General features: G+C 50.9%; 2 protein-coding genes across 8 annotated transcripts in view; both read right to left on the reverse strand.

Moving 5' to 3' along the window:
* Positions 1 to 22,951, reverse strand: part of HNF1B (HNF1 homeobox B) — a 92,406-nt gene extending 69,455 nt beyond the window's left edge. For all 6 annotated transcript variants that reach the window (XM_060135657.1, XM_060135656.1, XM_060135662.1 and 3 more), the window contains exons 1-4: positions 22,568 to 22,951; positions 17,774 to 17,973; positions 12,870 to 13,134; positions 11,177 to 11,412 (exon numbers count right to left, since the gene is read on the reverse strand). In XM_060135657.1, the coding sequence (XP_059991640.1) occupies positions 11,177 to 11,412; positions 12,870 to 13,134; positions 17,774 to 17,973; positions 22,568 to 22,911 (1,045 nt within the window). In that variant the 5' untranslated portion in view covers positions 22,912 to 22,951. The remainder of the gene's footprint in view (positions 1 to 11,176; positions 11,413 to 12,869; positions 13,135 to 17,773; positions 17,974 to 22,567) is intronic.
* Positions 22,952 to 22,957: 6 nt separating this feature from the next.
* Positions 22,958 to 26,947, reverse strand: part of HEATR6 (HEAT repeat containing 6) — a 130,617-nt gene continuing 126,627 nt past the window's right edge. For both annotated transcript variants that reach the window (XR_009537777.1, XR_009537775.1), the window contains one exon: positions 22,958 to 23,604. The gene's annotated coding sequence lies outside the window, so the exon portion shown is untranslated. The remainder of the gene's footprint in view (positions 23,605 to 26,947) is intronic.

Raw genomic sequence — 26,947 nt, forward strand, 5'->3', positions numbered from 1 at the left:
CATCTCTCACTGGAATGTAAGCCCAGGGAGGGCAGGACCTCATCTGTCTTCTCCATGATCTCCTTCCTCAGCACCTTGTACAGACTATGCTCTGCCCCCTCGATAATAGCATGTGATGAATGAATGAATGAATGGCCTGCACTTCAACTCTGACTGCACTTCAACTCTGACTGAGCAATTATAAATGGTATAATTTATTCGCTGATCTCCCGGGTTTTCTGAGGTTGACGGGAGGCAGGTATTTTTAAGGAGGAGTAGCAGAGAAGGAGAGAGGGGAAAGAGAGATTAACATCTAATCAAAATGAAGAGATAGCATGGATGCATTTCAGCAACTTCATGTTGGAAGGTACGAGGTGGAGGTGCTGAGGAGTAAGTATGACGTCGCAGCTCTTCCTTTCCACACCGGACACCTTGGACAGTGCTTTATCCAGAGTGCAAAGGGCCAGTGGGATGCCTGCAAGGACCTACCCATTCCCTACTTCTTGAGACCTAAGAACATACCTGTTACCTAGGGTCCTGATGGGCTGACCATTTCTAAAGGGTTTGGGCTGCTGGTGGGAGCCCCAAATTTAGACTTGCCGTGTTAGAACCCAGTTTTAGGCCCCTTGGGTTTATTTGGGGGTCAGTAGGATCAATTACTGGGGATTTACTGTGGCAACCTGAGTAACTCAAAGGCCTTTCTCCAAAGGAATCTAGGGTGAAACTAAGAAGGGTTAATGATGGACATCGTTAGGCTGAAAGTCTGTGCAGGCAGACACAGCCCTGCCACCGTCTGGCTCCTGGGGTGTCTTTTCTGAGGGGCTGCCTTTGCAGGCAGGGGGAATGCGGCTGCAACAAAGGCCCCCAGGCCTGGCTGACGAGGAGAATGACGATGCTCCTAGTGGGTCTGGGGAACGGGGAAGGCTATAAAGTCATCAGCAGACTGAGCCACTGGGTGTCCACATAAAAGTGAGGTCCCATAAACAGACATCTGTATTGTGACTGAAGGGCTAATAAAATTGCCTTAGAAGAGAGAGGTTTTCCACTGCGACCTATTCATCAGCAGGACCCTGCTGGGAAGCGGTGCCCCGGGGAGAAGATCCTTGGAGGCCCGGCAAGTGTCAGAGCTCATTACGGGCGCTTGCCCGGCCACACCTCAGCCTCTTCAGCACCATCGTGGAGGGCAGCTCCAGCATCATTATCATCATCATCATCACCATCAGCATGACAGACAGCCACTGATCACCCGGCAGGCTCAGGGATGCTGGTCGCAGGGAGCAGCAGGTGTTGGGCACTGAGACCTTGGAAGGTGGATGACCACTGGCTTCCACTGACCAGGAGCACCAGTAACGTGCTTAGGGGTCCCCCCAGAGACCTGGTGGCAGCCCAGAGCTGGGGAGTTTCCTTCCCGTTTCTCCAAATGACTGATTTGCAATAAGTCCAATCCCTTTTCTAGTTCTCAGTTGCTCAATAGAAACGCGGGAAGAGTAATTCTTGCTCTTTGCTTGCCCAAGGGATGCTGGTAAGAGATTATAAAAGGAAGTAATCTAGAGTGAAGTAAGTCAGACAGAGAAGGACAAATATCATATGATATCACTTAGGTGTGGAATCTAAAAAAAGGGTACAAATGAACTTATCTACAAAACAGATAAGAAACAAAACTTAGGTAGAAAACAAACTTATGGTCACCAGGGGGTAAGGGAAGGAGAGGAGGGATAAATTGGGAGATTGGGATTGACATATACACAGTACCATATATAGAACAGATAACTAATAAGGACCTACTGTATAGCACAGGGAACTCTACTCAATACTCTATAATGGCCTATACAGGAAAAGAATCTAAAAAGAGTGGATATATGTGTATGTATAACTGATTCACTTTGCTGTACACCTGAAACTAACACAACATTGTAAATCAACCATACTCCAATAAAAACTTTTTCTACAAAAGGAAGTAATCTAGTAGAACTGAACGGAACGAGTCATCTAAACTCAGCTAATACACTAAACAAGGAGAAGCTAAATGAGCAGAACACAAGGGAGAAAAAATAATAACATGTTCCTTGAAAACTTCCTGGTAGCATTTAACGTTGAGGGATTTTTTGGTGAACTGTATACTTTAGTTAAGCAGTATTCATGGAGGTGGAACTGAATGACTTGTTTCTACAAAGGGGAGAATATGCTTTACATAATAATATGTACATACGTTATGTAGAATAAAACGAATTCCATGCTCAGCTTGAAAGTGAATAACACACTTATAAAGCAGGGGATTTATGCATGAAGCTTTTGGACAGGAAGCCCTCTACAAGAGAGGTTGTCATTCCACAAATATATGAAAGGTCTACCACGTGCCAGGTACAGGGCTTTGGGCTAGAGACTCAGTGGTGAAAAAAGCCAAAAAAAAAAAAAAGTCATAGGGAGCTGGATTTGTAGAGACTTCAGGGACTACCTTTTTCATGGCGAGAATAAGACTTTCTTGGTTTTTTTTCTCTGTCTTTGACAGGTAGGGATGCAAACCCTATGCTCTACCTGGCAGTGGGATTCTCAAGACGACGGAGGAGAAGGCTCATTTCTGTTTCCATTCGTAAGACATCTTGAGATAAATTAAGCACCAATTTTGTGCTCACCATGCAAACTGATGTTCTCCAAATGGGAGATGCTGTGCAGAGGTTTCCCATCCTTGCTGAGCAAGGACTCACTGGACTTCGTTGCCAGCCTGATCCAACAGGTGCCGACTGGAGAGAGGCACCCTGTGGTGGGCAGGCCTGGGCAGTCAGGCTGCCACTCAAAGGCTCCGAAAGTGTTAACCTCCAGCAGTTATAGGTGCCTCGTTTATACCCATTTTAAATCTGTTTATTGTGACTGGCCCCACCCAATCTGCTGGTGCTGTAAAGCTCTAATGGTCCCTAATAAAGGTGGAAGGCACACAGTTCCTGAAATGGGGAAGAAGTGAGGGAGTGAGGGAGACCAGGAGGGAGAGAGACAGATGATGAGCTTCACAATAAAGTATCACAATGGCAAAGCTCCCTCTGCTACTACTTCAAACAGCAGAGCCCTGGGCCCCAGCGTCCAAATAATAACCTGTCAGGGCTGAAAGGCCAGAGCTGAAAGGTCCCATTTGCCAGACTCCCGGAGAAATTACGTGATTTGCCCAAGGTCACCCCTGCCCCTCAGTGCCTCAGGGCTCCTGCATCCGAGTCTGGGGCCCTCAGCCCAGCTGCCTCATCTCTTCTACTTCAGCAGGGAACCCTCACGACTGTCGCCAACCCCTTGAGACTCTAGCCTTCTCTCATCTAGCCTATGATGTCCAGCCCTGATTGTATATCCACATCTCTTAGGGAGTTTGTTGAAACTTCCCATGCCTGACCCCTTGTTCCAAATCCTGATTCTAAAAGGTGTGGATGGGGGAGACATGGGTACTTTTAATAAACTCCCCAGATGCCTTACATGTGGCCTGGGAAGGAGACCTGAGAACCGCAGATCTTGTCAATACTTGGGTTTCACTGATCCTGATGTCTCAAATGAAAAGCAGGTTCATAAAAAGGGTAACTCTTCCAGGGTGAAACTGCAAACCACAGCCCCGTCAAGAACCCAGGGAGAACCAAAGCTCTTCCTCTCTCTTGACGCCCTGAGGGCTCCTGAGTCAACCTAATAACCCCTTCTGGGTCAGGCACTGTGTGGGGCACTGGGCGCACTTTATCACCTTTAAGCCCCTCCGTAGTCTGAAGGAGATAGGTATTACGATCCCTACTTTATGGATGAAGAAACTGAGGCTCAAAGAGGCTAAGTAACTTGTTTGAGGCCACACTGCCAGACAGGGACAGAACCACAATTCAAGCCCAAGCCTGTTTGGGGTGCTACACCTTGCTACCCAGACACACCCATCTGAGTGCGGTCCTGGCAATGGACTGCCTGTGACCAGCTCGCCTGGGGGGGGGGGGATGTGGATTTCCCTTGGGAAAGTCATGAAATGCTAAAGATCGTCGGCACGCATGGTGTGTCTCCAACTTGGGAGGGACATGCAGTGGTCACGTCCTGAGAAATGTCTTGACTTCCTGAGAGCACTAGAGAGACTGAGCCTCGCTGGTCAGCTCCTCCGTGGCTGAACTCACACAGGTGTGCTTTGGACGGGGCTGCTGAAGCCAGAACAGAGGGTACTGGGGAGATATCTTAAGCAGATGCCTGCTCTCAGGTACAGGAATGTCGCTTCCAGAAAATCAGCCCTCAGGAGCATCTGAGGTTTCCTGCATTCACTGCAGGTATCGTGTCTACCCCACCCCTTCTTACTGCTCTTTTGCATGAAGTTTGGGGGAGCTTCCTTCCAAGAACAAAGGTCATGAAGCTTCTCAGATTTGGCCTCCACCAGGAAAGTACCACACCCTCTCTAAGTGGCAGGTTCCCAGGGCTAACTACCGAAGGCAGGGGTACTCACACCTCCTTTCATTAAAGGAGAGAAATGCCTTATTAGGTACAGGAAATTCAGGGTCATCTTACGTACCTGACCTTGCTACACGGTCATGACCTGCCATCCCCTCCACCATCCACGGTTCCTCCCAGCTTTCTCTCACTGTTTAGTGTCTTTGCACTGAAAGCCTATGGCGCTGGACATGGCACTTGTAAATGCCTTATGGATGTCACAGAGCAGTCCTTCCTGGAAGCATGAGAGCCTGAGACTCAGTTACTACAAGAAGCCAGCCTGAGTCTACTGCAAACACCAAGATGAGTATCTAGTAGACCTATTTAAATTGTCTCAAAACTGAGGTTGAAATAAACCTATAAGAGGAACAGAGGGAAAGAGGAAAAAGAAACCCAAACCACTGGGCTCCGCAAGGTATGGTAATAGGTACCATTTATGAGAGCCTGCTACATCTGGGGTGCTTTGCATATGTTATCTCATTTAATCCTTCCCACATCTGCATGAGCGGGTGTCTCCATTTTATGCACTGAGAAACTGAGGCTCGGAGTCCAGAGTCACACAGCTGATCAGTGGCCAAGTTGAGGTTGGGATTCATGTCGACCTCCATACCCATGACTTTGTCGCTACGCCCACTTGGATTTATAACAGCATTTCTCCAGAGTATCTTTAGCATATATTAAATGTCGGTATTGTTGACGGTCAGGCATCTATGGTACAGCCCAGGCACTGGGATTTTTGGAAGTCTCCCAGTTGATTCTAAGACGTGGCGAGATTTAGGAACCGTTGTCCTAGAGCACGGGTCAGCAAACCGTGATCTGCAGGCCAAGCAGCCTGTTTTTGTATGACCCACGAGCTCAGAATGGTTTTCACATTTTTAAATAGTTTTTAAAAATAAAAAAAGAATATTTTGTGATATGCAAAAATCATAGGAAATTCAAATTTCAATCCCCATCAATGAAGTTTACTAGAAGACAGCCATGTGCATTCGTTCACATACGGTCCATGGCTGGTGTGTTCTCCAAAGGCAGAGCTGAGTAGCTGCGACTGAGACAGTATGGCCTGAAAAGCCTAAAATAGTCACTATCTAGCTCTTTACAGAAAGTTTGCCATCCCCTGTACTACAGTTCTTATGCACAGCTAGGATGATAACCAGGATTGAATGTATTTGACTTTATTTTGGGGCTAGGTTTCATATATATATATGTTTCATATATATTTATTTTTATGTTTCATATATACATATTTTTTTCCCCTCTCCCCGTTTGTGTTTGATCTTGTGGCTTCCCGGCCAGCAGTTAGCTTCATAGACCCTTGCATAGCTCTCTGCCTCTCTCCCTCTGCTTAATTCTCTCCCAGTTCTTGTCAGTTTCCATCAAACCTTCAACAAACAGACTCCAAGGACACTTCTCCCACGGGCTGGGGCAATGTGCTTGCGGGCAGCTTCCTTCCTCCTCGGATCGGACAGGAGGCATCAAGGAGTCCTTGAATTCTCTAAGGGTCCTTCAGGGGATTAGGCACGCAGGTAGGGCTGCCTTCAGTGATAGAACACCGGTATCTCCTTGCCCCTTTGTGAGGAGGCTGGAGTCCCACCAGCCCGGGCAGCCGGGGTTCTTTGTATGCAGACCAGGGTTGGTCCGCTATCAGGGGGAGGCTGCCAGCAGAATGCTCTGAAGGCTGGGCCTCTTAAGCTCATTAGTATCCTGATTGTCTTGCCCAATCTAGTGGCAGCCGATGGGGTGGTACCCGCAAGATAAAATGAACTTCGAATTCAACAGATAAAATGGCAGTCAGATAAAGTCCCTACAAGGAGAACATTGGAGCCGTGGCGGCCGCCACGGAACTCCACATCAGTATAAGTGTGTTTTCTACAATAGCAGATGACTCAAGGCAGGATCTGTTTCTCTTCTGAACTCAAAGAATCTACTACTTAGGGACAATGGGGCTTATTTACTGTGGGGGTCTTTGCTGCGGAGATGAATATTTTTACAACTGCCCTCATAAACCCCCTCCACTCGTCTGCTGCCCAGGGAGTGGGCGGGGCTCCAGAGGTGAGCTGAGGTGCCTGCACTGTCTCAGAAGCCCCATTAAGTTGTTAAGGCATTTAGTGCCCCAGACGGTGCCGACTGCAAGGGCAGTTCAAATCCCCACCCAGATGGGGATGGGGTTGTGAAAGAGGGGGCTTTGATTTCTTCCCTGGGCAGGGCACAGAATCCACCTTGGTCAGGGGCAACAGTTGGTGGCGGGGTGGGGGGAGGCTGAGAGGGAGGCGGAAGCAGCAAACTAGCCAGACTGGGAGACCCCACCCTTAACCCACCTCGCAAAGCCCCTTTGTCATTCAGAGGGGAACAGTAAGAATATAGGAGAAGAAGGAACTGTGGGAGGAGTGTGTGTGTGTGTGTGTGTGTGTGTGTGTGTGTGTGTGTGTGTTGATTTCCATGCCTGAAAGTCCTTGGCATCTGCATAAAGCAAAGTGAAAGTCAGTGTGTAACAGCTCAAAACCTGTCTCTGCCACTTACAAAGTATATGAACTTGGGCAAATTACTGACATACGAAATATCTCACCTTCCTTGATTGTAAAATAAGGGGTAAGGTTATGGATGGTGTCTACCCTACAAAGTTGTGAGGATTAAATAAGATGATGCATGCACTCAGCCCAGGGCCTGGTACCCAGGAAGCGCTCGATCAGCACTAGCTGTTCTCATTATTCAGATTTACTCACGACCCCGCCACTGGGCACTTTTGAGAGTTCCTTGGGTTCTGCAGATTTCAGTGTCAAGGAAAACCACAGCGACCACATGATATCCTGGCCCAGAGTCTGGTTTGTCTAAGACCCAGGGTTAGATTTCTGCAGGCAAGTTAGGAGGAGATGTAAGAGGGGTTCGGGGGGAGGCAGGAGGCTGGATTCTCAGGTCCTCAAGCTCTGATCTGACCATGGGGGCAATCACAGCTCCTGGGCTTGGAGAGGCAGCAGTAGAATTTGAAGGGAGTGAGGAGAAAGCAGCCACAGAAATAAACGTCTCCTCTTCTTGGGTAAAGAGGCTGCGTGGCTCAGGACATCCAAAGGTTATCCTGGTAGGGCTTGTTCTCGCCTCTGGGCCTCACTTTCTTACTAGGAGAATGAGCCTCTACCTCCTTCTCGAAAGATGATACAAGAGGGAGGACATTAGGTGTGGGGTGAATGAAGGCTGATGAAGACCTCTGGCCCTCTCTTGCTGTCACAAGGTGGCCAGGTGAGTTTGCTGGAGGCGACCAGGCGAGTTTGCCACAGACTGGAGCAAAGGGGACAGTACGCAAGGCCACCGCAGATCGTGCAGCCAATCCCAGGGCTTGGGCCAAGGCTAGCCCAGCTTCCATCCCATGCCAACTTCCTCCTCCTCGGGCTGATCAATACAGGCACCAGTCTCCAACCAGTCTGCTTCCTGGCCACAGCCCTGCTCTCTGACCTTTGGGGGGCCTTTCTCTTGATTCCGCTCCAGAATGGAGGTCGGGGCCATCACTCCGGGCCTGCTCAATGGCCTCAGAATAGGCTGTCACAGGGCCTATAACCAGGGACAGCTCCTGCTGGCGAGAGCTGGGATGGGGGGTGCAGATAAAGGCCTTCCCGGCTGAAGATAAATGGCTGCCCGCAGCCTGCTACAGTAACTCCAGGCCCCCAAGAAGAGCAAACAAAGGGTGCCCCTGTGACACTCACTGGAAAGATGAAGCCCCATCAGAGGCAGCCAGGCTGGTTCAAAGACTCAACTTAATTGTCAATTAAGCATGCATGAGGAAGACAAAGCCATGACAACCCAGGGCTGCATGCTGGCGTGTGATTGTAAAGGCGGGAGGGGCGACGCTGAAAACAGCTGATTCTGCTGACCGTGTGTTTGTAGGGCACCTTGTAACCAATCAGCCTCTGCTGACAGAGGCAAAGGGCTCCTTCTGCCACTCCTATTGTGCTGGACATTCCAGGACCAGGGTCACACTGTGGTCACCGTGGGCAAGTGGGCCACAGCACCGTAAGCGTGGCTGGGAGGGAAGGGGCTCAGGTACAGAAGGGATGCTCTCCTCTCCAGGAAGAGGGGTCAAGGGAAAGATTTGTCTCAAAGGTGCCTCCTGTCCTCCTGGCTCAGAGACTGGTGTTTGGAGGGGAAAGTGGGGAGGGGGTGGGGACCTCATCTCCCCAGCTCAGCCTTAGGGGCTGCTAGTGCTGACTCGGGCTGTTGGTTTCTCCTCGGCCACCACAGAGCCCTTTTCTGCATCCAGGTAGGTTTGGGGCTTGGGTAGAGACCATACCTTGGTTGTAGGGACCGTGATGGGAAATATATCGTGAGAAGTTCAGATCAAACCTTCCCTGCCGTCAGGCTGGCCCTGGGTGCACTCCCTAGGAGCCTGTCACAACCCATGTGCTGCCTCCACCAGCAGTCTGCGAGGGGGCCAGGGCCTGATCCCAGCATTTGCACCCCAGCCCCAGAACACACCTCACTGCCTCTTAGGAACAACGCCCGTGTATGAAATTGAAAAGGAAATAGATTTCTACTGCCCGTCACTCTTTCCACTGCCGCTTGTTTAGCCTTCTGTGATAATAATAATGATAATAGTAGTTATGGTTTATTGGGAAAGATGGTGTTTACACACTCTCTCGTTTAATTCTCACATGGCCCCTATGAGGTAGGTACTATATCTCCATTTTACAGACAGGAAACTCAGACTCAGAGAAGTTATGTGAATTGACCACACTGCAGTTATGGGAATTAGAACCAGGTTAGAATCAGGATTCAAAACTAAGTCCAGAGAATCAGTCCCTGGACTATTTTGATGAACCCTGAATGAAAATTAAGGGAGAAGGGAAGGTAGCCACTGAAAATACACAGTGGCCCATAATTATTGCTCCATAAATAGCTAGAAAGACGCACAAACTCCCCAAAGATAACCTTGATCCCCAGCCAGTTCTAGGGACTCTACGGCAGCAGGAGGCCTTCCCAACTAGACCATAAGCCCCCAGGGGCAGAGACGCGTGCGTGTCTTACTCATCACCAACGTGGTGCCCAGACTCAGCGCCTGTCTGTGCTGTGGGAAAGTACAGGGTGGGAATCGGCAGGCCTGGGTTCTAGCCCTTGTTTTGCTACCATCGCCCTGTGGAACTCTGCAAAGTCACTACCTCTTTCTGGGCCTCAGTTTCCTTCTTCCAAGTTCCTCCCGGTTCTAATATTCACTGATTTATAAAAAGGTTGCGACTTCCGGGGACCCTAGAGAATCCACTTCCAGTGGGATACGCCTCCTCAGAGGGCTCGGTGGTGTCTCAGGGCCGTGTTTCCCGCCCGACCCCTGCCCTGTCCCTAGTACCTGCTCCAGCCCCTCCAGCCCCGCCTCTCTGGGTCTCCTGTCACCATACAGAATGCCTAAGCCAACAACCGCCTGGTGACCTCACCACAACCCCAGCTTGTCAGAAAGCTGCCGTGCCTTTGTTTGGCTTGCAGGCTCCCTGACTTTGGTGTGGAGATCACAGGTCCCAGCACAATAGCCATTGTCTTCTCAGTAACGCCCCTAACCCCAGCCACGCCCCCCGGGAGCTCCCCGCTCCAGATCCAGGGATTACTACTGCACAGGGGTAGTTACTTTGCCAGTGTCAGGCCAGCGTTCATCTGGAGGTTTGTCTCCCTCTCAAGAGTAACCCCAACTTTCTTCTCATGTGGCTGAGCCCGCCCCTTCCGTGGCAATGGGACCCAGAGAAGCTCCCCTCCCTGGCCCCCCAGGCTTCGCGCTGGACAGTAGCAGGCTCCCAGAGACACTTGAAGGGGTCATGCTGGGCGGATGAGGTGCAGTGTGGAACAGATGCTTGGAGACGGCCCAGCTGCTGGCTCTGAGCCTGTGCCCCCAGCACTTAGGTCAGCGCCCAGGTCTCAGGCCTCTCCCATCAGAAGGGCAACCAGCAGGCGAGGGGACGAGCAGTTTCAGAGCCGTCCCCCGAGTTAGAAATGGTGCTCGGCTCTCCTTCTGCAAACCCTTCCCCAGAGCAGGCAGCAGGCTGTGCCGCGGTCTGTCTACACAGGCACCAAACTGACCTCAGTACACACATCCACTCCGGGAAGCCAGCTTTCCTGGGAGGACGAAGCCCCAGGCGAAGACGTACTCATCCCATCCCCAGCCTATGCCCGAGGCAGCCCTCAGCCTAGGGGGGTGCTTTCCCACCAGGAAGGTGTAGGATTCCATCCTGACAAGCCCACAGCCCAGAGCAGAGGCACCTAATCCCGGCCGGGGGCCTGGCACACGGCAGCACACACAGGTACTCAACCAATTTTGGCCAACTCATCGCCGCCAAGATTTCAAGTGACCCGCCCCGCCCTAACTCTGCGGAGCACAGACGCCAGCAAGCAGAGTGACCCTTCCCCAGAGGGCCCTGGGCTCCTCCCGCTGCAGCTGCACAGAGCCCTGGGGGTGCACCTGGATGGGGCGGAGGGGCGACCCCTCTGCCTGCGGCGTGGACCGGGCACACCCGCGAGGCAGCCTGCTCCGTCTCATCCGGTGGCGGCCCTGACCCGCTGAGTCAGCAGCCGCAAGGGCAGGAGAGAGGAGCCTGCAGAAGAACGAGGCGGGCGGAGGGCTCCCCGGAGGCCAAGCGAGGAGTTAGAGCAAACCCAACTAGAGCCACACGCTCTTCTCACAAGAATATTCCAGCAGCAGGAGGAGGCCAGCCCTAGGACCATCCAAAAGCACTGCCTCCTCTGAGACACCCTGAGAGCCGTGGGGAGAAGCTGGAGGGTCTGGTCGCCGAGGCGTTGGGGCCCGGCTTACCTGGCAGCTTGTTGGGAGGGGAGGTGCTGGGCTGGTGGGGCGGGGAGCCGTGGGAGAGCAGCGGGTTCAGGCCGTGCGTCTGGCTGGAGCTGTAGGCGTCCATGGCCAGCTTCTGCCGGAATGCCTCCTCCTTCCTGCGGTTTGCGAACCAGTTGTAGACGCGGACCTCAGTGACCAGGTTGGAGCCCAGGCCGTGGGCCTTGGAGGGGGAGACACCCCGCTGCAAACATTCCGCCCTGAGAACAGGAGGGAGGGGAGGTGGTGAGCAAGGGTGGCCCGGGGCCGGCCCGCCGGCGTCTTGCCCCAGACGCACAATCACGGGGGGGCCTTGGCAAAGAGGGCAAAGAGGCCACGGATAGAGTGGGGGAAAGCCTGTCCTGAGAAAAGGCCAGCCCGTGTAGTTATCTGATGAGACGGCAGGAGTGGGGCGGAACACAGGTATGGAGCAGGCTCGCTGCCCCGGGAGTCAGGGGTGCAGCCTCTGGTGTGGCTCCCGAAAAAGAGAGGAAGCCGTGGGGCAGGCAGCTCAGGGAGAAGGTCCAGGTGGGCCTCCTGACTCCTCCTGATGTGGTTATTCTTCCCACCCTACAAAAGGCAAGCTCCCGGCTCTGTCTAAGCCCTTCCAAAGCACCCTGGAACGACTCCTGGTCTTCTGGGGTTTGGACATCCCACACAGGTACCAGGGAAGCGAGATTCCTTATTCACACAACAGAACCCCCTCCAAGGGGCAGGCTGGGTGAGGTATAAATGAAGCCATGCAAAAGACGGCTGGTCTCTAGTTTTATCAACTGCTGATGAAACCCCAGTGCCAGGCGTGAGAGAGATTCTTAGACACCAGTGGATACTGGGGGGTCCTTCTCATCAGCAGGGGGCCAGAGCACAGCTGAGGACACTGTGACATGTATGGGCGGATCGTTTCGCCTCCCCACTCCCCAGCCTGACCTCCCTGGCTGTATCCTCCCACTGCCAGAGCCAGTCCAGCCCAGAGAGAGGTCTTAACCAGAGCAAAGAGCAGATTTTTTAAAAGTCAAGGTTGGAGTCAGGGCGGATGGGGCAGGAATGAAGCAAAAAGATATCTTGAGGATTTCTAATAGTTTTCTTTAAAATTCCATGTCATTAAGAACAAATGAACTCTACGAAAAGGATTCTAATCAGTGTGGGCAGAGTGGAGGGAAGATCTGAGTAATTCTTGCTCTCCTGCTAAGTTTCCTTTGAACCAATGTGTGTAACATTTGGTCAAGGCCAAAGCCAGTCTGTGGCTAAGGGATAGCTTTTCCCTGGTCTGTAAGGGAGGTCAAACACATGATTCTCCCTTCACTGGCATTATATTTTAGACCAGCATTCTCCAGCATTCTCTGGGATAATAGTTCATAGGGGTATACCACAGAGAGACCTCCCATGGTTAACAACCAATTCAGCAAAGTGAAGTGGGTTTCTTGACTGCAGGACTTCCCAGAGCAGCCTTTAAAATATTAATGTATGTCGTAACTCCCTAAGAGGAAGTATGCAGAATGATGCTTCTCAAACTGATTTATTAATGGCTTGAAATGAGGGTTCCATGGAACACACTTTGGGAAACTGTGACTTGGCCCCTTATCTGGATAACTAATGTCTCAACATTCCAGGACTGAGGGGATGGAGCTCGGGTCCATGTGCTTGCCTGCCTGCTCGGGTGAGCTTCTGGTGGTGTTACCTGTTGCACTCCTCCACTAAGGCCTCCCTCTCTTCCTTGCTGGGGTTCTTTTGCCGGTCGTAGGCCTGGTACAAGATTTGCTGGGACGCGGGCCCCCATTTGAACCGGTTGCGACGCATCTTCTTGTTGGTGGGCTCAGAGCAGGCATCATCGGACTGCCCAGGCCCCTGGCTCTGTTGACTGAACTCTGGAAAGAGAAACAGCAGCTGATCCTGACTGCTTTTGTCTGTCAAATTTCCAGAACTCTGGACTGTCTGGTTGAATTCTGAAAAGAGAAAGGAGTAGATTTGATAGGGTCTGTAGCCTTCACTCAGCAGACACACAGACAGATAGACCAACGGAAACAAACACCTTTATTCCTCTCCCCTGAGCTTTGGGACCTGCTGTTACTGCGGATGGGGGCGCAGGGGGTAGGCTCGGCTCAGGCCCCTCACTGCCCACTTCTGATGGCCCCACCAAAGCCACCCCTTTCCTTTCTTTGGAGGAGCTCAAACGTGGCCGACCATTGTTTGCAGGACAATTTATTATTATTATTATTTCATTGGCTCACTGGCTCTCAGACATGAAGCAACACTCTGAATCCTGAACTCTTGTGTTTTGATGTCAAGGAGATGAACTCCATCAAGTCTCGGGTCTAGGGGAAAAAATGCTCAAAAGTACAATCTGCACTTAGACAAAGTGTTTAGAGGCTGAAAATAGCTCCCCCCACCGCTCTCCTCGTAATTCCTAGGGATCAACATTATAATGTTATGCTCTTTGAAAAACCCCAAACCCCAAATCTTTTGACTACTGCTTTGAAATAAATATAACTGGAACTTTGTATTGGAAAGAGAAGAAGCTCTTTAGAGCTCAGATCATTTCGGAGGCAATGGTGTGTGTGTGTGTGTGTGTGTGTGTGTGTGTGTGTGTGTGTGTGTGTGTGTGTGTCCAGGGGTCCATTTAGGAGGGAAACAGCCCAAGAGGGAAAGGTCTTACAGACCTGCCCTCACATTTGAAAGATGGGAAATGCAGGAGATAGCAAACACAGGACCTTCCTGGGAGTGGCATTTAATGAGTTGGAGAAGGGTAAATATAGATGGCATGATGTCCCTTGTCAGTCCAATTCCCAGGACCCAGGCACACTGTGACCCTCAATATATTTTGGTTGAATGAATGAATGGAAGATGGCAGTTTGCCTGGTGGTGATTTCCTAGCCTTTATGGTTGCAATGAGATTTGATATTTACTCATGGAAGAGGTAGCCTCGTTGTCCTCTTCCTCACATGTGCGTGAAAAAGGGTTCATCAGGGTGATTAATTCCATTTTACAGATGAACAAGCATAGAGGCCAAGGACCCTGCTGAACAAGGACACGTAACAGATTCATCTCCTAACTCCTGGTCCCTGGGTTCTGGACCTTGATGTTTTTCTTTCTTGTTTCCTGGAGTCATCCTCACAGGTCTCAGAAAATCCTCAAGGTCCAAAGTCAGGCCACTACTTAGTGCTTGAATCCCATCCACAACACCCTACCACGTGGCCTTCCAGCCCATCCAGCTCCAGCAATGCGAAACTTACTACCATCTAAGGATCCGCTTCCATTTTGGTCCATCACAAGGAGCAGTGGGCCCCTAACAAGCCTGTACCCCAGACGCAGGTGGTGTTGGCCTTTGTTTAACCAGTTGCCGGTCGGCCAAGTTAACGAGCTGTCTCCCAGGTAGATGGACTGAACGTGTCACTGGGACCTTTGATTTGGGCCCCGCCCACTTTGGATGATTCTCAGGCCACTTAGGGCTCTGTTTTCACTGGTTCCCAACAATCCCTTTAGATACCTGAGAATGTCTCTGCCAAATTTACTGGCAGGAAGTTACTGACTCAATGAAATAATGTAGGGCCCCAACCAAGTTCCTTAATTCCTGGTCCCTCAGCTTTCCTGCCTGTGGAATGGGACTGGGTGAAGACCTACGGGCACTAAATAGTCTTTTAGAACATCTGCCCCTGGTCAGGATAACGGCGATGATAATGACGATCACCCAAGTTCCGACGGAAGTTACACTTTTCAAAGTGCTTTTACACGTCCTGTATTATTTGGTCTTCATAGCAGCCATCTAAGTACAGTGACTCTGGGGAGGATCCTAGTGGGAGAAGGAAGTCCCCTGCTCAGTGGGTGTCTGTCTCAGTGACTCCTCTCCTCCCTGTGGCCCTGTGGAGTTACCATGAATAATAGCCAAAGCCAGTATGGGTGATCCCAAGGGCCCAGGATCAGTATGAGGTTCCTCATTGGATGTGAACAGATGTCATCACAGGGAACATTTACTGAACCATTTCTACAGTGAGGTATTATACAAAATCCTCCAAATGTATCCCTTCATCTAATTCTCACACCTCTCTGTGCAAGAAGTATTGTTATCCCCATTTTACAGATGAAGAAATTAAGATTCAGGCCAGTTAAAGTTTCATGGGCTTGGGGCGGGAGCCAGGACGTGAACCCAACCTGTAGACGCTAAACTCATAACCATTGCATCGCCTCTCGCTTGAAACAAAACCCAAACAACACACCCACAAAACCTTCCAATCGGCCTTGGGTGGAGGTAACTGAACTGACTCCTGAAGTTCCGCCTGTGGTGGGTGCGAGACATGCCCGCAGTTGCCCACGCTGTGGGGGCTGCCTCTGGCTGCTGGCTGCCTGTTTTGAAGAACTAGACTCCTAGACTCCTCCATCCACCACCAACTCTCCCCGACTTCCTTCCAGATTAACTGGGGGAGGGGCACAGAAAATGTTCATTGCCCATAAAAATTAACTTGAAGCAGTTGGCTTTGGCAATCTCTTTACAGGCTCAGGAGCCAGCCTGGACAAGGAGTTTCTATCTGCATAGATGGGTTCATGAATACTACCATTTATTATTTTTAGTTTCTCAAGAAAATTTATCACGTGTCATCTTTTTTTATCTTCCCCACTCTCACCACTTGCCACGTTCACTTGTGTCCCTCTTTTATTCATCTCACTTCCTATATTTTATCCCAGGCGTGCATGTCTTATATTCATCCTTTAAGAATTGGTTGAAATGTCGCCTCCTCTAGGAAGCCCTCCGTGATGTCTCTAGGCAATTTAGCAATTCCTCTGCTGCCCCTTGTGTATACTTTTATAACAACGCTTAGAAAGCAGCTGTCATTATTTTTTCAAACATCTCATCTCCCTCATTAGCTTGTAAATCCCTGGAGAAAAGGACGTGTGTATCTCGCAGCCCAGCAAGTGCTTGGCACCTCATAGGTGCTCATATAATATTTACAGAATGAAGGGATGCTTCGTAAGCTTTATGTCTCATGGGACTTTAAACAATAATAATAATTTTAAAATCCTTTGCAGAGACTGTCATACATTTTTGCAAAATGTCATTCTCAAGCATCTTGAGAAACTTTTGGGGACTTTTGTCTCTTTAGAAGCTTCCGGCTGTCCTCCTCCTTTCTGAGGGAAATCCCATGGCACGCAGAGAGGAAGCTCAAACTGGAGATGCTGCCTGAGGCTTGTATTGGAGTGAGGCCATGTCCCAAGGGTTCTCTGGCCTTTGGAGACTATGGCTCCTGAAAAATTTTTCTTAGGCTTTCCAGGAATTACAGGGAGTTGCTTCATGTCAGACACACAAATCCTTAAAGACCTAGTCACCATGGATGGTGGATCACCCCAGAGTTTAAAAGGGGCCTCTTCCCCTCAGTAGCAAAGAGCTCTCACTTTGCTTCTAACCTACCCATCTAATGGTTCCAACAAAAGAGCAAACCGCGACAATAAGAGATGAACCCTTAAACCCTTTCCCTCCACCTTGAAGTCCTTTCCAGCCCACAGACATTGAGACAATAAATACTGAAACAATCACTTCAGGTCAGTGTGTGACAGAAAACAAGAGTGATTTTAAAAAGTAGCCCTCCAGTGAGAGGGGAAAAACCCAGCCCAGAAAGTGGTAGAAACTCATATCTCGACAGAGAAGCCCACCGCCCAGAGGATAGTGTGTGGGAGGAGTGAAAGCGCAAATAAATTTTTCCTAGAAAAAGGGCTGGATCAAAATAATCAAAGTGTAATGTAAAAGTATACCTTCCTAAAGTAAAAACAGTAGGTCACTGATACTCTTATCATTGAAAGGCAGTTCAAACTTCCCTAGACTTCAAAACAAAAATCTTTGTGTTATTGGGTAGAAGAAATCTTGGGACAAAAAGGAAATTGGGGAATGACAATGGGAATGACAAGAATTCATGGGTCAGAGTTGCAAATGCAGATGCTTTTAGTGTGTCCTGCTTTAGCCAGGAGCAACTTCTTCCTCCGTCCGATAGGCTCACCGGCTGGGGGTCTCAAAACTCCACCGATTTTGGTAAATGTGAGCAAGCATCTTAAGTTGCTTCAGAACTCACTTGCACCCCCCTACCCAACCCCCCCAAATAACAGGACCGGGTTCTGAATATATCTATATATACAAATGCCTTCTAATTTTTATACTCTTTTCAGAGAGGAGGAAAATAACGATAATAGTGATCAATGTTATTGATTGCTACTAAATGTCTTCCTTGGAAACTGACCCATGGTCATGTATCAAGGGGAGATGCTTGGCTTACTTTGGGGACGATACTCCACTGTTACCTACTCGGTTTCAAGGAGAAAGATGTTGGAAGCAGGGACCAAAATATTCAAGGTGCACTGCACACACTGAAGGGCTTGTCAAAGCAACTGGCTGGGTACTAGGGGATCGTGGGAGAAGAAAATGATATAAGTCGACCCATTGTACAGCAGCGCTGAAGGCCAAATCCACATGCCAGCTTCCTTATATTTGCCAAGCGCTACGCAGACCTTGTTGATGAAGAGGAAACTGAGGCATTCCACAGGGGTCAGAGTTAGGGCAAAGGTCACTCCTGGTTGAGGCAGAGGCAGGATGAAAGCACTTACGTCGGAGGATCTCCCGTTGCTTTCGGACGTACCAGGTGTACAGGGCGGCGCGCTTCTGGGTCTTCATAGGGGTGCCCTTGTTGAGATGCTGGGAGAGGTGTGACTGGTTCAGGCCGGTGACATCGACCACCTCCCTCTGGGGGATGTTATGTTGCTGCATGTAGCCCTTGATCATTTTGGCAGCCCTCCAAGGGTCCTCGCTAGACAGATAAGCAGATGGTTAGGATGCTGGTAGAAGAGGTTGGGGAGAAATACCCTCTTTCTAGAGGTTTTACCTAAACTCTGTGTAAAACTCTGACCTTCCCCTGCTTCTCCTCCTGTCCCAGTTACATCCTGGGGAGAGGCCAAAATAGAACCTAAACAAAAGAGGAGATGAAAGCTCCTATATAGTGTACTCCATCCCTTTCATCTGAGATTAGGAGGGCAAAGAGGAAGATGATTTCCCTGCTTCAGGAATGGGAAAGCACCCCAGCACTGTCTCTGGGGAAGCAGAAAGAGAAGTTCCTGCTTTATCTTGCTTTCCTTCACTTTCCTGGAATGTGAGAGACTTAAACAAAGGCAAGAGGCCCACTGGACAGTGCAGGTGCCATTAGCTTGGGGCTGGGCTGGCTGATCCGACAATGACAGTGGGCAGAATCTCTAAATTCACCTGGACTGCCCCCCCATTATTTTCCTTCAGAATGGGTGTCTCCGTTTCTTGTCTTCTAAAACAGGAGTAAAACTTTTGTGTCCACCTCCTGAGAAGCAAGGAGGACTTCTTAGCCAAATGTTAAACAGTTTTCAGAGTTTCAGAAAAGTTTTAAGAAATGATGTTCCTCCCTGCAGCTGAAGAATCACTGCACTGAGGTGAGGCCAGTAAAGTTAAAAAAAAAAAAAAAATCTTCACAGCCCCGCCTCTCAAATAAGACCAAAAGGAGGGAGAATAATTTCAATTTCTGAATAAGATATGAATGATTCCAAATGCCATGTTTTCCTGTATTCTTACATTTCTCCTCTGACAGGGTAAGAGTGTCTGGAAGTTAATCTTTCTCATAAATTTTAAGCTTGGGATAAGAGCTTACATTTCTCATAAACACAAGTAATGCAAAAAGCTTCTATAGAACACTGTATTAGTGCCTTTGAATTTATTCCAAATGTTTTCAACTTTGCCAATATCTTTTCTTGCTTATTGAATAGGTGACTTAAAAGTGAGAGATATAATTGAAAACAGAAATTAAGAAAACAGTGCACAGTAAAGAACAAAAATATTCAAGAAACAATACACCCACATATACTATTTGTTTAATGCAGCTACATATTTAACTTAAAAAAACCCCAGCATCCCTTTACTGTAGGTTGATGTATATAATAGCCTGACAGAACATGAAAAAAAGTGAAGGGAAAAAGTAGTTTCAGAGGTAATAAAACACAATGCTGAAAAGCAACATTTACAGTGTTGCAAATGAAATAACCGATTTATTTCTAAATGGTATCTATAACATGTCAACTAAAGTTATGTTTGTGTAATGAAGTTTTAAAAATCCAGTAATTAAACTGAAATTTTTGTAAGCATTTGAAAAACTGTGATCATTTTAGCAAGTCTTTAATATTAAATTTATGAAAACACAGGCTTTGATAGACATGTTTTGAGAAATACAAACAAAAGATTAATTACATATAGCTTAATATATTTCTCAAGTATTTATAAAGGTACTTCCATGTAATACAAAATAATGAACTAACAACAGGAACAAAAAATGAGGAACTGCGTCCCAGTTTCAAGCATGGAGAATTCACCTTGAGTAAGAGGAAAGTAATGTAACATTTTGCACATACCCGTGTAAACATCAGAGCTCATTTAAAATCTTATTTCTGGTGAATATTTCCACAGATATTTTCAGGGTAGAAAAACACCTTCAACGGATACCAACAATAGCTTCAAAAGTTAGAAAAAGTATTTGGATTTTAAAAGTTAATGCTGCTTCGACAGATTCTTTGACTTTTTTAGTTTTGCTTAATATTTTTTTACTTGTATTTATTTCGTGTGTCTAAGAAACCTAACTGAAATTGTGTAATGTTCTAAAAGCGAATGATTCCGTTGTTAAGAGTGAATTAGCTTAACAATTGGGAAGGTTTAAAAAAAAAAACCAAACCAGTAAGACCTTATAAACCATAGCAAATCTTTCAGCCCGCATTGAAGGACCAGAGTTGGGGATAAGATGGCGTAGTTACACCTTTACAGCTCTGACCACAGAATTCTCATGCATTCACCGGATAGAGCCCCGAGAGTCGGTTACGTTTTGAAATTTGAAAATACAGCCCGTGATCAGGGGTTCCCAACCCCGATAAACACACAAAACGGGAGAAGCGCGCCCGGGCATTGTGCTCAGGACGCAGGTGTCAAGCGCCCGACCTCGGCGCCCGCCTGGCCAGCCCAGCACGCTCCTTTCCAAACAATGCCTCGGCCGCCCACAAGCAGAGAGGTCCTGGACCCCGTCTCAGATCGCTGTGATTCTTCTTTAAGAAGCCTCAAGCCCGGCCTCTTGGGAGCAACCAACTTTCCAGCTTTCCACCGCGCGCCAGCCTAGAGCTGGGGCCGGGGACCCGGCAGCGCGCAGCCCCCGGCCTGCTTTTCTCGCCTTTCTCTTCCAGGAGACGGAAAGAGCGGCCGGGCGCTCCCCAGAGTGACTTGCCCCGTTCTTTTCTTTCCGCCTTAGGGGAGCGAGGTGGGCCAAAAAGGGAGTGCGTGCGTCTGGCGGTCAGCAGCCGACTGTGCAGTGACCTGGGCACCGCTAGCGATTTCTTGAAAAATTACTTTAATCAAGTCTGGCCACTCCCGAAGTTGGGGGAGGGAAGGCAGCAACCGCTGGGGAAAGGGAGCGAAACCTTGGGGTCTGTCCTGCGTCCCCCCGCCTCAGCGGGAGTCTCGGGCCCCCTAGTCTCGCTCCCCGCCCCCTGGAGCCGGGGGCTCTGCTCAGCGAAGAGCGCTGAGGTCCAGGGCTCCGGGCCGGGCCTGGCTCTCTGCCCGCCGGGCCTGTGGCGTCGGCGGCCCTGGGGCAGCCCGGGTCTGGCGCCGGGTCTCCGGGCGGCGCGGGGGCTCGGCTGGGAGGGCCCGGCAGCGCGGTGCGTGTGCTCGGGCAGCAGCGAGCGGCCCCGCGTCCGCGTTCTGCTTTCCTTCCCCCTCGAAGCCGCCGCGTTTACAACTTCACCAATGAATAACCCGCCTCTCCGTTCAACTTAATCACGACTTTTTGTGTATCTTTCTGTTGATGATTTATAGAAATAAATTAATAACACCCGAACTCCACGTGCTGCAGTTTATATTACATCTCTGCCGCGTCCAGACCGGCGTGGGGCTGGGTGCCGAGGGGCGCCCCAGGTCGCCTCGGGCTTCCCACGTCCTTCCAAATCCCAGCTGGAAGGCGGGCGCCTGCGGCCAGGCAGATGGGCCTAGGTACCGGGGCCGGGGTGGGGGTGGGCCCGCCGGTGGGCGGCGGGAGATCGGTCGGTCCGCCGGGCCCGGGTCAACCTCCGGGCCGCCCTGGCGCCCCAGCCGCTCCTCTTCAGACCCCTCTCACCTTCCTGCACCCTAACCCCGGCTGGGGAGAAACCGCCGCCACGGGCGAAACCGCGAGGGAAGAACCTCAAACCTCAGAACTGTAGCAACATAATTTCCGGAAGTAAAAAAAATCTAGAAATTCCCCTGACTGTTTTGCTAGAGAGTAAGCCGCCGGGTCCCCAGGTAGCAAATTCAAATGCAAGGTCATATCCCACCCCAAACTGCCACTGCGGGCGGGTGACCGAGGCTGCCCGAGTCCCTGGCGCGACTTTGGTCCTGGCCCTGTCTAGGGACCGCGGCTCTGAAGGGTCCGAGGCCAAGCGAGGGGCTTGGTGCTAAAGCAGAGTGGCCGGGAGCGACGTGCGGTCTAAGGGGACCGCTCGGCTCCTTGGATAATTAGTAACCAGCTGTCAAAGCCCTGGGCCGCTCGGGGAGTTTTAGCAAAAGACCCGGGGCCGGGAGATAGACCTCCCGCCAGCCTGCTCGGATTCCCCAGGGACGCCGGGGTGTCGGCGGCGAGATCCGGAAACGCCCTCCTTTCTCCCACCAAATCCGCTGCGAACTGGGGTCTTGGCCGCATTTTCCCCTCGCTTGCTTAGTGACGTGGTTTCTTTTGCCGCTTGAGGATCCACCCTAACCTGACAACGTGCAAACATTTCCTTTCGCGAATCTAAACGGGCTTTGGGGATTCCGGATAGCCCTGGGGTCTTGCACGGGCGCTGTAAATGGGAGCGCACTCCAGATAAGTCGCCCCCCAGATCCCGGCCCGGGTGCCGCCTGTCCCTCTGCCAAGAGCGGCAGGACGCCGTGTCCCAGGCCGGCGGCGTTTCCCCGGACCGCGGAGTTGGTACCTCGGAGAAAGGCTTGGCCTGGGGCTGATGCGGGCCCGAGCCTGGTCTCCTGGGAATCGCAGCGGTTTCACTGCGCCCACTCGCACCTTCCGCCGCGTGGGCAAACCTCCGGGCAAAGGGCCCCGCAGCTCGGGTTCTCCCAGGCCGAGCCCCAGCCCGGCCGGGAGGGCCCCGCGGGTCCCGGGCGCTGGCCTGGGCAGGCGTTCCTGAAGCCTCGGGGCTCGGGCCGTCCAGTTGAGGGACTTGGAGGGTTCCAGGTGTTGGGAGAGAAGCGGAGCGCCCCCCGGGGGACTTCTCTGGTGGGAACCAGGCTTGGCAAGAGCGGTCGCGCGCAGTGTCGCTCAGGCACAAGGCCGGGGGCTCAAGGGGTTCGAGCGCACACTCCGCACCTCGGTCCGCGCCTACCTGAGCATCCGGTCCACCTCCGCCCGCTGCTCCGCCGCCTCCTCGGTGTTGAGGGCTTGCAGCTCCTTGAGGATGGGAGGGGTGTCATAGTCGTCCCCGTCCTCGGAGCCCTCGTCCCCGGACAGACGGCCCTTGGCGTGGCCGTTCGTGAGAGTATGGAAGACCGGCTTGGTGTCCGGCTCGGCCCCGCTCCCAGGGGACAGGGGCAGCGTCTCCAGCTTCACCCCGAAACTCGGGGATGGCAGCAACTCCTCCAAGGCCTGGACCAGCACCTCCTTGGTGACCCCGGAGCTCAGCAGGGCGCTCAGGAGTTCTTGCTGGAGCGACGTGAGCTTGGACACCATTTTCCAAGGACAGAAAAAGAAGGGGGTGAGGGGGTGAGGGGGTGGGTGGGTGCGAGAGAGGAGGGTGGAGGGGAGTTTCACAAGCGAACCCCAAGTCCAGGAACCCCCCCACCCTTCAGCCTCCAAACACCTGTTACTCCCCGGGGTCCGGAGTCTCCTCCGAGAGGAGTCAGAAAACTTCTAACTTGCCATGATCGCCACCATTAGGCCATATAAGATATGCAAATTAGTGGGGAGGGCCCGGCTTTCGGCCCGATGCAAATGGTCGTGGGGAGGGGGGAAAACCGAGAGAGGGAGAGCGTGAGGGGCAGACGGGGAGAGCAAGAGACCCGGGCCGGGAGCGGGGCTGCCAGGGTCCATTGTACTCACGCCAGGGGGCCGAAGAGATTCTTGTCCTGGTTCTGTTTATCAGCCAAACTTTAGCTGACCTTTGGACTTGTTAAACAAGTAGCTTGCAGCCTAGTGTGGAAGGCTCCGGGACTTTTCCACCGGCTGCGGGTCCGGCTTTAGTCCGGAGAGAAGAAGAAACTGCGCTTCGGGGGTTCAGGTGAGAGCTGGAGGAAGCTGGGGCGCTCTTGGAAGAAGGAGATGGAGGAGGATGCGAAGAGCAGAGACCCAACCGACGCAGGCGATGGGCCGGGAGAGCCAGGCGGGCGGAGGATAAACTGACCGCAGGGGAATGGACGCGGAGACCTGGGGGAAATGGGGCGTATTAGGTGGGGTGAGTGTGGATTGCGGGGGCGGTGGTCCCATTTGCTTCTACCTGAGTTAGGGCTCTGCGGACCCCAGGCCCTCGCCAGCTGGGTCTAGCGGTTTGGATTTGCACAACTGCCGGCCCGAGAGCGTAGGCCAGCGGGAAGGAGGTCCGGAGAACACTTGGGAGGAGGCACCGACTAATTTATGACCAGAGGGAGTAGCCAAAGTTGAGCTCCCCCAGCAGCGGGGCTGCACCAGCACCCAGCCTGGCCGAGCCGCGGAAAGCTGGACGCCTGGGCCACTGGGTTCCCCGGTTTAAACCAGGACTATCAAAGCGCCTCCGCTTTCGGGGCAAAACTAGGATTGCTGGGCCTCCTTTCTGGCAGTGAAAGCAAAGCTTGGCCTGCAGCTGGATGGACAGTTGGAGCTGCACGTTCTCTGGGCCCACTGATTTCTGGTTTATTCGCAGCTCCAGGACACAGCGGTTCCCGGGGCCAGGGGCGGTGTTCTGCAGAGGCGAGGTCAAGGTGGCCCTGGCAGGCGTCTCCCACGCCAAGTTGGGAAGGCGCGGACTAAGCCACCGGGGGAAAGAAGTATTTTTCCACGCCGGCCTGGCCCAGGAAGGAAGCCGGGAACCTTTCAGCACTATTGGAGTTTCACCTGCCTCTCCCTGAGGCGCCCAGGGGAAGGAAGGGTGCAGGAGTCGCACCCAGACCTACAGGCTGGACTGGACCTGCAGAAGAACAGGGGCTTTTTAGGATCCATCGCTCACAGTCCCATAGTTCCTGGGGCAGAGAACAACCCCTTCCCCTCTCTAGGCCTCAGGTTCATCATCTGTGCAATATTGAAACCTAAAGTGCAGGGGATGGGGCATTGTACGCAATGAATGAGACCACCTGTGAAACCCCGTGGTCTAACAATAGTGTTCACGCTTTTCCTTCCGGGAAGGTAGGAAGCCAGTTTCCAGTAGTAAAATCTAGCCCCTCTGGAGGTTTAGGATTCTCAGAATCAGGCAGATCCAGTGCTGGGGTTGGAGCGACCGGGAGATTCAGAATGAGCAGGGAATTTGCAAAGGAGCTTCTAAGCAAATTCTCCTCCCTTCCCACCTTTAAAAGACAATTAGGAGGAAGGGGTAATTTCAGCACGGGTTGGGGTGGGGAGGGTCTGCAGCCCTGTCTGCTTGTTTCCGGATCAAATCTCCCAGGTGTGTGAGGGCTGAAACTCCAGATGTCAGGCTGCTAAGGAGCTAGGCTGCCTCTTAAATACGGGGACTGCTCCACTCGCCTGGGCCACCCATGAGAAAGGGGTGGTTGTATGCACAGAGCTCTGGGGGACCTTTACACCGTCTCAGTGTCTTTCCCGGAGAAAGGGGTAATAAGTTCATAGAAACGAGGGCTCTTCATTTCACCTTATTGTCTTCTAGTTTGTTGTGACATACGGCAGATCCTTGCCCCTCACAATTCAGCCCAATGGGAGAACACTTTCTGCCAACCCAGCTCCCCTCAACAGGGATAATGAAGTGTTCAGAGTAAATGTCCCTGGAGAACAATCGCTTTTTCTCTGTCTCTCACTGACTATCAGGATAGAAGCAGTCAAGTGTAATGAAGATCAGTTTCTGTGTTTAGCTGGAAAACCCATTAAAAAACCAGCCATCACTTCCCTTTTAACAACAAAGCTTTGATTTGTAGTTCCAACTGCTGTGTGCCCCGTCCGACTCTCAAGCTTCCTTACCTCTCAAAATTCAGGTGTCAGAAAACCCATTCTTCCCCCTACCCCAAGCCAACTATGGGAATGTACAGGAAGTTGCACAGAGTACAGGGAAACTTCCTATGCGTGTCCAGATAATCTGGCTATTAATATCCAGCAACTTCCTGTAACCCTCCTGTCCAGATCTACCTTGTATACACCACCTGATGCAATGTGGGTGCTCACCAACCAAGTAACTGCAACTATGGATCTGTGAGCAGATCCAATATCTACCCCTTCCTATGGACATTTAAAAAGAAAAGTGTAAGTATCCCACTTCTCTTTTTAAGGATGTGGGTCACAAATGCTAACCAAATGAGCTATCGCAATAAACCCTTTGGTTAAGCTTACCCTCAACAGAGGAAGCCAGAGTACAGCTGAAAAACCCTTGTTTACGCTTCACACAGGATAAAGTAGTGACGGGCTGATATAGCAGCCCCATTTTAAAGAAATGGGAAAAGAAGACATAGGACATTTGAAGGAGGTGGCTTGGAGCTACTGTAATAAGTTAATGGAAGGGTTGAGACGGGGGCTCAGGACTCTTGAGCAGGGCTTTAGGATGAAAGAGGAAGGGCTCCAGTTTCACTGCTTTGGGAGATGGGAAGTTAAAAGGGGGAATTCTGCTGTGATTCCACGGCAGAGAATAGAGAGCAGATGTTGGAGTCAAACAGACCTAAATCCGGGTTCTCCAATCTGCTTGGCCAGCTGTGCCACTTGGGCACACTATATAATCTTTCTGGGCCTCAGTTTCCTTAGGTGGAAAATAATGATAATACTCTACTGTGTTTTTGTGGAGATTAAATGAGTTAGTAGCTGCAAGTTCCTGGATATCACATGTTTAGAAAGAGGCAGCACATCATGAAAACACGCCAAGAAGAGAGGCGGCCGATCTCTTTGGTCTCTTTTATTCCCAGCTTGTTCTTTTAAGAGTTACTGAATTCGAAGAGACCGCATTAGGTTCTTCTACTCAAACAATGAATTCGCTGCTCACATCCCAAGATTTTCTATGGGAAATGTAGTCCCTGATCCAAGATAAGTTAAAATCCAGATGGCTCATTACTGTATAAAGGTTTTCTGGGCACCATCTTGGAAGTTTCACAGAATGGCAAGTGTGACTGCCATGGACTCAGTCTCTCCTGTAACTTCACGGCATAAAGGATATTTCTTTCCTGCTCTTGTGCACACAATCTTCCCCCTACTTTCTAGGCTTACCCTGATTTGCTTATAGCAGGGAGAGCCTGGTCCCCTCCGTTCTCTGCTGCTCTACTCTCCACCAAGGCTTTCACATTAATTTGGGAGAGTCTCTAGAAGGCCTCAAAATGAAATCGTCTCTAGAGGAAAACATGAATACTGCCCTATCCTAGTCTGAAGGAGGCTGGGAGCCTTACTGTTAGAGAGCAGTGTTGCAGCCTAGAGAACGTTTTAGGCTGTGGCATTAGAGCCTGAGTTTCCAGCTCTGGATGCAACACTCTTTTCGGGATAACTCTTCACCTCCAAAGGCTTGGCTGGGCACCTTTTCTGATTCTGCATTTGAAAAATGGCCGGTTGGTCTGGATGACCATTTAAGTTCCCTAACTTTTCTATGATTTGAAAT

Source organism: Lagenorhynchus albirostris, chromosome 20, assembly GCF_949774975.1.
Source record: "Lagenorhynchus albirostris chromosome 20, mLagAlb1.1, whole genome shotgun sequence".
NCBI classification, from domain to species: Eukaryota; Metazoa; Chordata; class Mammalia; order Artiodactyla; family Delphinidae; genus Lagenorhynchus; species Lagenorhynchus albirostris.